At 44.8% G+C, this 10939-nt stretch overlaps 1 protein-coding gene across 1 annotated transcript; it reads right to left on the bottom strand.

Annotated features, from left to right (window-relative positions):
• Positions 1 to 3629: 3629 nt before the first annotated feature.
• DIRAS2 (DIRAS family GTPase 2) lies at positions 3630 to 4229 on the bottom strand (the record flags this gene model as incomplete). Its single annotated transcript, XM_080922753.1, has 1 exon — positions 3630 to 4229. One exon carries the CDS (start codon positions 4227 to 4229, stop codon positions 3630 to 3632), a length of 600 nt encoding a protein of 199 aa, XP_080778879.1.
• Positions 4230 to 10939: the final 6710 nt, after the last annotated feature.

Genomic DNA, 10939 nt, shown 5'->3' with positions numbered 1-10939 from the left:
GTGTGTGTGTGTCATTCTCTAGCATTTGAAACTCATCGATTTAAACTTGAAAACATCTTCTGTTTTGTTTGTTTGTAAGTAAGGGGTCTTGAGGTAGAAAGGATAACATACATATTAATATACATGCCATGCAAACATGAGACTCTAAGTCTGAACCCATAGCCCGTAGGTTTTATTGTTGTTTAAATTTTGGGCCTCAGTAACAGGGGGATGGAGACAGGATTATCCTTGGGGCTCTAGCCAGACACACTAGTGCTATCAACAATCCCCATGTCCCCATGATAGACTATATCTCAAAACAACAACAATAACAAACAAAATAGTTGGCTCCAGAGACATGACACCTGATGTTAACCTCTAACCTCTACAGGTTTGTGAGCATACACACCCACACTTCCCCCTACACACACAAACAGTAAAAAAGCCAAACTCCAGGCAAGGTGCTGTAACTGAGCTTTATTGTAACTGTTCCCACGGATTGGGGCCATGGCTGCCACTAGAACCGTAAACAAGGTGATCCTTGGAACTGTAGAGTATGTTGACATACCCAAGAATAGAACCAGAACCTCGAGGGCCTGAAGCGGAAGCGTGTGCTGGCATCTCATGTACCAGTGGTCACTCCGCAGATATTTGATTGACAGGAGGTCTTGGTGGGCTGCTGGATCCCAGAAGGTGTCCTTCCTGCAGGAGCTCCGCATGCCCCTGTAGCTTTGAGTATTTCCAGATAGCTTGTATAGGAGCAACACTTTACAAACTTGGGGTTGGGAGGATATCACAGCACAATTTTAAAATATTTAGTACAGTTTGTTCTACAAAGAATGTTACAAATAGTGAAATCGATATTCTGGTTTATGGATATATAGAGATAGATATATACAATGTACTACTTTATACTTCAAAAGTGCAGGAAGATAAATTACATAATATATATATATATTATTTTAGATCTAGTGGACAATTGGATATTGCTCTTGTGTTGGACTTGATGCATTGGATGCATGCCCATGGCTTGTCACTGAATGGAGAGGGGACCAGTGGGGATTAGGGAACTCATGGAGCCCCGTGCTTAACCCCAGAGTGCCATCTTCAAAGCAATATTTCAAGTTTTATAACGAGCCAGGCCAGGGGTCAGAAGTTCCCAGACCCATGTGCAATGTAGGATGTCACCAAGAGTCTCAGCCTCATGACTTGAGATGGGACCAAAGCAAAGCTGAAAGCCACTGGCCCGGGAGTCCTGTGTCCTCAGCCCCTGAGTCAGAGGGAAGTTTGCCAAGGGCAATGTTAAGATAGTTACCTAGTGCTCAGCTCAATCTCTAGAAAGTGGTGTCAGAATGAAGTCCAAGGAGGGAGGCTTCACCGACCCCCCTCCCACACTCTAAACTCACAGGCAGCACAGAGAGAAGCAAAGACTGTGAATGCAACTGTAGCAAGATCCTCATGTCAATGAAGACTGGAACACTTAGGAACATGGGAACTGAAGAACAGGAAACCTGTAGCAATGCTCATGTCTGAAGCATGGTTACAAAAGGTAGGATAGACAGGATTGTACTGCCAAGGGATCACCACAAATGTATATGTCCTATATGATGTGTATATAATGCACATGTCACATCATCCACAGAGACATGGTCTCTCCCTCACTGTTCCCAAGTCTAGATGAGGAGGAGAAATGGAACAACAAATTAAAGACATTCTAGAAAATTCCACAACTCCATCTTCCTGTGATGGGGAATGGCCACTGGGAACAAACAAACTAGGATGATGGAAGAGGCTTGGAGTGGGTCTGGGGGAGGGGCACAAGAGCTCTAGGATCTTGCTTGGTTCCTGGACTTCATTTCTCAGTATGGCTGTTTGCCTAGGTAACCCCAAGGGTTTTGTTCTAGAAGTCTAAGGAGATGATAAGACTGCTGGAGCATATGGTTTTCTGAGGGACCTTTCTGGCTCTCAGCACATTACCAGGGTGACTTGTGATTGACAGAGAGAGCCAGACCAAACAAGAGGTCTGAAGGAAGCGGGGTGTTTGAGCACAGTGTGCTTCGGAGGCATTGGTGGAGCAAGAGGCCTACCAAAGCCTCTGCCCACTGGCCATGAGAGTACTGTATAGGCTCACACAGTGCCACAACCTCCTCTACCTGCTGACCGGTCAGTGGTAAGATGGCTAAAAGAACGGTCGAGCCGGCACCCAAGACCAGCATGGGTCTATCCTACCCTGTGAAACAGCAGCGGCTTCTCATTGGTTATGGGAGTAAGAATTTCCAAGAATCAAAACCCAGCTGAACTCCAGGATGGAAGGCAAATTACACTAAGCCAGAGGCACTGTACCCAGAAAAAGAGAGACTAGCCCAACCTATCTGCAGCCTTAAGCAGCGGTTATGGTTTTTTTTCTGAGGAACTTGGGGTACACTCAGAGTCCTTAGGATTGCTTCTGGGGTGCATGCTGCACCGAGGAACTCTTCAGGGCATTTATCAAAAAAAGAGGAGATTTGCTATGAATTAGATGTGTTTTCTAGCAATCGACTTCCGATGTAGGCAAATCGTTAAAAACAGTGAACGACGTCTGTTCCGAAGTATTTCATTAAGGTGCAACGTGCAGCGTCTACGCGCTCATGCCATTTAGAAAAATGAATGTGCTTCTGGTTATTAGACGCTCTTGGTTGGCTGGTTCCCAGCTGGGTACGCATGGAGTTATTTAAGACAAAAAAAACAGTCTCGGGGGAGGGAAGGGGGAAGTCTAAAATAATGCCTACTTTATTTCCTTTTATTTAAAAAATCGGAGGACTGGAAGAAGTGACAACCCTCAAAGGTCAAAAGAAAGGAAGTTCACATTTCTAAAACCCTCAAAGTATAGCCCACACGTGTGCATGTACACACACACACACACACACACACACACACGGGTGTTATTGTGATGTTTACATGATGTCACACTGTCTTGACTCAAACGCTGAAAAAGTGCTGACACAGCATAGAGCCACACCTGGTCCTGTCATGACATGTGAAGTGTGTACTCCTAACAGACTGATGCGGTACTTGCTAAGAAGGCTTTGAGGAATGAGGGGACAACCCCTCCGTGTGTGTCGGTAGGAATAGCATGAGCACTGGTTAGAGGGCAGTTATGGTATTTTATCTTTAATCCCACTAAAAATCCACTCATGGGAACCATTGGGGTCCACAGGTCCATGTTGGACCTACTGGTTTCTCACCTGCTTCGAGTGCCTGCTCTTCCCCCATAGATGTTAGTGGCTTCTGGAATAAGTTGCCTGATGTGGGGTGGTCCCAGAAGCTATAGGCTGACCTGCTGTCACACACACATGCATTACACAGTCCTCTCAATTTCTCCTGTGTCCACAGCTCTGGGTCCCCCCCCTCATCTTCAAATGGCTAAAGCCCACTCAGGACTGGCCTCGGCTTATCCTGGGATGCTAAGAGCATCAGAGATTCTGCATCTCGTGAGGGGTGGGCTAGTGGGGTGTGTGGAATGCCTCTTAAGGACATTGCAGGGTGTGTCGCAGCCAAATGCAATGTTTAACACACGGGCATTGGACATGCTGCCCTGACAACAGTGGGGTTTACAGAGGGGAGGAAGAGAGAGGCCCTAAAGGCAGCAGCTCCTTGTATACAAAGGCCTCTCACATGACCACACACTTGCCCTTGAGCTTCTCCTTCCTCTTCTGCTGCTTGCTCTTCTTGCCATCGACCTGGAGGCTCACGGTCCTGCGCTTCTCCAGGTTGAGTAGCTCCTGAAAGAGTTCCTTGACATTGTGGTTGAGCTTGGCTGATGTCTCCATGAAGGCACACTTCCACGTGCGTGCCAGGGCCTCTGCCTCACTGCTCTGCACCTCGCGGTTGGGGCTCTCGTCACACTTGTTCCCCACTAGCATGATGGGGATGCTCTCCACATCGCCCTTGATCTCGCAGATCTGTTCATAGATGGGCTTGAGTTCCTCCAGGGACTGCCGGCTGGTGATGGAGTAGACCAGGATAAAGGCGTGGCCTTTGGAGATGGACAGCCGCTGCATGGCCGGGAACTGGTGGCTCCCGGTAGTGTCGGTGATCTGCAGCGTACATATGCTCTTGTCACAGCTGATCACCTGCCGGTAGGTGTCTTCCACGGTTGGGATGTAGCTCTCTCTGAAGGTCCCTTTCACAAACCTCAGAACGAGGGAGCTCTTGCCAACACCACCTGCCCCAAACACGGCCACCCGGTAGTCATTGCTCTGTTCTGGCATGTTGCTTCAGAACTCCAGCTACTGACCAGGAGAAACCTAGCGGAAGAAGCAGACATTGAGAGAGTTCATTTGACAGCCCCCAAGACACAGTTTTTGCCTTCTTTTGCTAAAAAAGAAAAAAAAAAATGAGGTGGTTAAGTTTGAATTCAACATCTGCATCTGAAAAACATTTCTGATTACGTTTAGCTAGTTCAACAATTCAAAACCCAAATTCTCTGTATTAGTCCTCAGTTTGCCCTAAAGCAATCAGTCTACTTAGTAGGTAACTAAGGTTGGTCCATTCTTCCCTACTGACCTTGACTCTGAGTGTGTTTGCTAACATATAGGCCCTTTTGCCCAGGAAAAAGTCAAAGAGCCAGCCTAAGACAGACAGAGTGAAGGCGAACTGTGGGTGATGAGGACTCCTCATACATGCCTACATGCACAAAGTCCTCACGGCGTCACTGGTAGCATTGCATACATGAGATCCTGTGCCCAAGAATACAGTGTGACAAGGCCGTGCAGATGGCTTGGTGTACAAAGAACCTGAACTCTGAACCTCAGCCTCCATGTAAAATCCAGGCATAGTGGCATATGTCTGGAACCCCAGCACAGGGTAGGGTGGTAGTGGAGACAAGAGGATCGGTGAAGCTCACTGACTAGCTAGCCCAGCTGAACGTGTGAGCTCCAGATTCAGTGAGACACTGTCAAAGAAGGAAGAAGGGGGAGAAGAAAGGAAGGGAGGAAGGGAGGGAGGTAGGAAGGAAGGAAAGAAGAAAAGGAAAAGAAAAGAAAGAGTGAGCATGCTTCTGTTGATGGGGCCACACTCATATGTATATGAGTAACATAAACTGAATTCAACTGACTAAAAGGAAAGAGAGCATGAAGTTGGAAACAGGGAGTGGGGCAGAATTCAGTGGAGTTAGAGTGGGGGGGGGCACATAGTTGTAATACGTTGTATACATGTATGGAGTTCTCAAATAATAAATTTAAATTATAAATAAGTGATTAGAGAGTGAAAGAGGAAGACACCCAATGCCTAACTGGCCATCCTGTGAATGCACACATATGTGTATGTACGCTCTAGCACACATGTACACAAGTATGATACAGTGCATACATTACACAGATACACACACAGACACACACACACACACACACACACACACACACACACACGCACACACACACCTGGTTTGCTTTCTTTTCAAAATCTGAGAGGAATAAATAAGCAAAGTGAGGCTCTCAGTGTGCACAGCGTTACACATATTGAGTGTTTCTGTTCTCAGTGCACAGCATTAAGTATGTCAAATATTTCTATCAGTCTGTGAAATAACTCCACCTTGTAGAGAAGTTGGTTCCATAAACCATTGCTGAATAGTGACCACACTGGAAACAAGGGACAAGGGATCCTATGTCCCCAACATCATATATCATAGAGAAACATGACAGTCACCCATAGGCTGCCACAAGGCAGGCCTGGCCACCTTGTCTTGGGTGTCAGTCAACTGGTAGTATAGACAGTGTCTTCTGAGTAGGAAGACTTACATGCTAACTATGAAGCTTGCATGTTTTAGTTTCTGACTCTTAAACAAGTCTATGCTTTATATTTAAAAAGTCCTAAGTATTGGCATTATGGTACAGTGATACAAGGTATGTATTAATTGTTACTAGGATTGAATTTAGTGAGATCTCTGCTCGCTTTAAGAATTACCCTCTAAGATAAAAGATGTGTAAATATACTTTCTTGGGGGCTAGAGAAATGGCTTTGTAACTAAAAACACATTCTGTTCTTGCAGAGCACCCAAGTATCATTCTCAGCACTCACGGCAATCACCCCTAATTCCAAGTCCAGGGGAGCTGGTACCCCCTTCTGGAGTCCATGGGTTTCTGCAATCACAGGCACATACCCACACATAGACACACGTGCATAATCAAAAGTGCATAGTGAAAAATAAAGTATTTTGAATGTACTTTCTTCATTTACAGACCATCAAATACCTTTCCCTCATACCTCCTTAGACAAAGAAAGGCACACATTACACAAAATCATAGGAAACTAATTGGTGTTGGATGCTGTGTGAAGCATATCTGTGCATTGTTTTGCAGTAGGCAAACGGCATGCTAACACGTCGCTTTCTTAGGTTTGGAGTCCCTGTGAAACAATAGCAAGCATTGACGGCCAAAATCATTCTCCAGTAAAAAGCTATCAACTATAAGTAACGGAGGTGGGACATGGGTTTGTGCCAGAGAACATGAGATCTTTTTCATGATCTCTTCCAATGACCCTCTTCTGACAATGTCCTGCACATTTGCTTAAATACTGAGTCAGCTAAGTTTTCTGTGTTCTGAAATGTGCTAGATAATACCAAGCAACATGTGGTGGTTTGAATATGCTTGGCCCAGGAAATGGCACCATTAGGGCATGTTGCCTTATTGTAGTAGGTGTGGCCTTGTTCAAGGAAGTGTGTCATCATAAACATGGGCTTTAAGGTCTTGTGCTAGCTGCCTGGAAGTCAACGTTCTCCTGTTTGACTTTGGCTCCTCAGCTCCTCCTGCACCACACCTGCCTGGAAGCTGTTATGCTCCCACATTGATGACAATAAACTGAACCCCTGAACCTGTAAGCCAGCCCCAATTAATGCGGCCATTTTAAGAGTTGCCTTGGACATGGGTCTGTTCACAGCAGTAAAACCCTCACTAAGATGCAACTGGTTTAATTAAAGTGTCAGTTTTTTATGGAATATACTGCGACTTACCAAACAACTAACTAAACATCAGTGCTAAAATAGAACAGGAAGATGTCAGGCCATTAATTAATGGAAGTCTGCTCAAAAGTTTGATTAAGTCTATTAGATGTTTATGAGATAATTAAGACCAATCTAGGCATGTAGCATTATGAAAAATTGTCCTAAAATTTAGATTTAAAAACACAATCAGCAGCATCTTGAATCTGATTTGAAATGTCCCTTTCTAGACTCAGTGTGGGAGACCTTCGCTGTTGGGAGGGCGATGCCCCCATGAACTCTTGGCTGGTATTATAAGTGCATAGCTCCAGCTCGAACAGAAGGACCCAGCTATACGGCAACATGCCATTAGATCTGAACCTCAGTGTTGCTGAAAGAACTATTGGTCCACACCACAAGAGTATGATCAATTTGCTGGCACTTGGGGCCTTATGTTGTGGCCTCACCATAATTCAGCCAGCAACTCAAGAAGCAATCCTAAATGTAAGTAGTATCCATGGCTACCAGCGTTTATCTGTCTAAAGAAATGTCTATTTTGCTTTGGCTAGAGTCCAGATTGGTGAGAGTCCAAGAAGCCACTGTATCTGCAAGGACCTGAGACACGGTGTACCCAAAGGATGGGCAGTATGATGCAAATCTCAATGAAAGAGCTGGGACATAACCCCATGTCCCACCTCAGAACCATTTATCTACTTCATGTCCATAAAATACTCCCATAGACCCTGCAAATGAGGTGTTTACCCCAAAGAAGCCTAAAACAGTCTAGGGCCTCAAAACACAGGAGTTATTCAGAATGGCCCACAGAGCATATGTTGTTGCAGCATTACAGAAGGCAGGAGGACCCACTGGGGCATATGACTCTGTCTGGAGCACAAAGAACATCCCGTCTGGGGTTGGCCAGATGGCAAATGAATGAAAGGCATGTTGGTCCCAGGGCAAGGCCATATGGAAAGGAGAAAATTTGAGAAAAATGAGGCATTTGTCCTTTGGCATCTGGGAGGGGGTTGGCATGAAGAACTGTGTGAACCAGGTGACAGGTGGGCCACAGGTTTATGGTAGAACTGAAGAGAGAATAGAAAATAAAAAAAGAAAGAAAACCCAAAGACCAAAAGCCTCTCAAATTGGTTCATTTTGCATGCAAGTAATTGATTTCTCCTTAGCTGAGACAGCTACGAAATGAGTGAGAACACTCAACTTACTGAAATCAGAAACAGAATGGGAAACAGGATGACCGGCCTTACAAAAATCAAGACTAAGTAGTATGAAGGTTTCCTGGTCTCCCATGTGCCATGAGACAGATAATATAAATGTGGGGGAGGAAGGAAAATTGGATAAATGGACTCAAAAATAAAAGTAAAGCCATCAGGGTCCCCCAAGGTATTAAGCCAGTAGCCAGAAGCTACCTACAAAAAACAAGCAAGCAAACAAAAACAAACAGGTCTAGTCGGCTTTACAAGTGAGTTTCACAAACCTTTAAAAACCAATCAGTATCAATCCTTTATAAACTTTTATAAAAAATTGTTAAAAAAGAAATATTATTTCTTGTTCTTTTTTGAGGCTCATATTATATTATTTTGATTCAAAAATCAGGCAGATATTCCAAGGAAGCTATGTACTAGTATCTATGAACAATAGAAAAAAATCCTCAACTAAATGTATATATCAAAGTACATGAAGCTTTTGATATATAAAGAGATCTTTCAACATAGCCATGTGGGGTTTATACTAAAAAGACAAATTACTTGAAAATTAAATGATGTAATTGGGCCAGCAAGATGGCTTAGCAGGAAAAGGCACGTACTGTTGAACCTGATGACCCGAGTTCAATCTTACCTAATGACCCAATCCCTGGAATCTATGTGATAGAAGGGGAGACCTGACTCCTGTATGTGTCACAGTAAGCATAACAGACATGCACACACACATACACACACTCACACATGCTAGGAATAAAAGGAAAATTTCTAAGACAAAGAAAGCATTGTGCAAAGCTCGGTGTGGATCGTATTAACGGTAGAGACTAAATGCGCCTCCCCCAGAATGAGAGAAAGAGGGGATGCTGACTCTACCATTCCCAGCCTGTGTTCAGCAAAGGAAATCCAGGCACACACATGAAGCAAAAGCCTGTGTCAGGTTTATGCATGTCTTCTAAAGAGCTATGTGTTAAAGGCAGGGGAACCTTTAAGAAGTGGGGTCTAGTAAAAAGCTTTGGGGATGCTGAGGGTCTGTTCTCAAAGGAGATTGAGGGCCCATGATCTGTTTTCCCCTTCTCTTTGGCTCTGACACAGCCTCCTACTGTGAAACATCACCCAGGCTCAAAGAAGGGGATGATCCACCAGCCATTGGAAGGACTCCCTAAAACAGGTGAACCTATAACTTTTTCCTACGTTGATTACCTCTGGTGTCTCTTATAGTGCCACACAGCTGACTGACCGAGGGACAGAGAGTGTATCCGTGGTTGCCCTGGGATGAGGTGAGTAGGTACTAAGAGATGAGAGGTGGTTGATCAGGTATGGGTAAATCCTCTACCACTGACGATGGTGATGGGGCCAGTCCTGGAAATAGACCAGAAGCACCAGATCGTGCGTTTTAATTATTTTAGTTGGGTGACTTATACCTCTGGAAAGTTGTTACTTAAGAAAAACGCTGGTAGAAGCAGTAGTCATCTGTGTGTGATCTGGTGTCTGCTGGCTCTAAAACTGGCTCCGAGGTACAGGGGAATGGAAATGAGCCCTCTGTGGTAATAACACACAAAACATAACAGGTTAGATTGTGTTCCTAATGGATAATGGGACCTGGACCGGCCTTACACTTACAACAGAAGAGCCTGCTGTGAGAAGCCACATGCAGAGTAAATGCATTCCTATGGTAAGGAAAAGAGCTAGAGAGAGTGCACAGGCCACAGCCTGATTAAACCTGACAGTTGCCTGCTGGGGCTAGGGAAGTGGAACATCTTGACATGGGGGGAGGCGGGGAGCTGACGTTAACACTGTGCTGTTACATAAGGTGGTTAGCTAGATCCTTCCCGATCACGTTTCTATGCACTTAGAGCTAGCACAGAATTGAAATCCGAAGTTTTGAAACAATTCATAAAATTCTAGGGAATCCAGAAGGATCTCTGTCATCTGACTCTCAGGTTGAAGGCAGGCTGTACTGTGAAGGACATGGAGCGAGGCTTTGACTGGAAAACTAGAGGTTTGATGAAGACAAAGTGAGTCTCACTCGAGGGATGTACTGGTGGAAGTGACAGGGGAGTTGGGGAATGAGGAAGGAATGGTGGGAAGGGGAGTAGTGAGAATGAGTCAGCTATAAGCCAGACCAGGAAAGTGGAGCTCTCTTTAAAGAAGTGTGGTAACTAAGGAATGGGAAAGGAGAGCACAGAGTCATACAAGACTCAGAGAAGTGGAGAACACCATGCACATTCAGTGTTGGGTAAACCATCTGGAAGGGTCCAGGAGGCCCTAGAATCCAGAGCATGTGGCAGGGTTGCCTTTATTCTGAGAAAGGACCAGTGGCAAAGAGGGATGATAGATGGGTATACAGATAGACAGATAGATTGATGATAGATAGATGGATGGATGGATGGATGGATGGATGGATGGATGGATGGATAGATGGATGGATAGACAGGTAGGCAGGCAGGCAGATAGATGATATATAGGTAGAATTAGATAGACCCCCAGTACTTAAATTCTCTAAAACTATTTGCCATTTGTTCTAAACCTTGAAATCAGCATTCCCCTCTTTGTCTTTGGGTTTTTTTCCATCCCTGTCTATGGGTACGGACAGGATTTCAAGCAGGAGTAGACAACAGGACAGACCATCTGTGCAGGAAAGGACACCTGTTCCATCACACTTTGCTGACTGAGGAGTAATTAGTTTTTGCAACATTTGGAACTCCTTGGAGTTTTTTTTCCCTAAAATTGTTCTCAGTTCCCAATTTCTTTTCATTCACTTTGTGTTATGCCTTGAACATACAGCATG

This window comes from Micromys minutus, assembly GCF_963924665.1.
Source record: "Micromys minutus genome assembly, chromosome: 1".
NCBI classification, from domain to species: Eukaryota; Metazoa; Chordata; class Mammalia; order Rodentia; family Muridae; genus Micromys; species Micromys minutus.
This window is presented reverse-complemented; position numbering and strand designations above follow the sequence as displayed.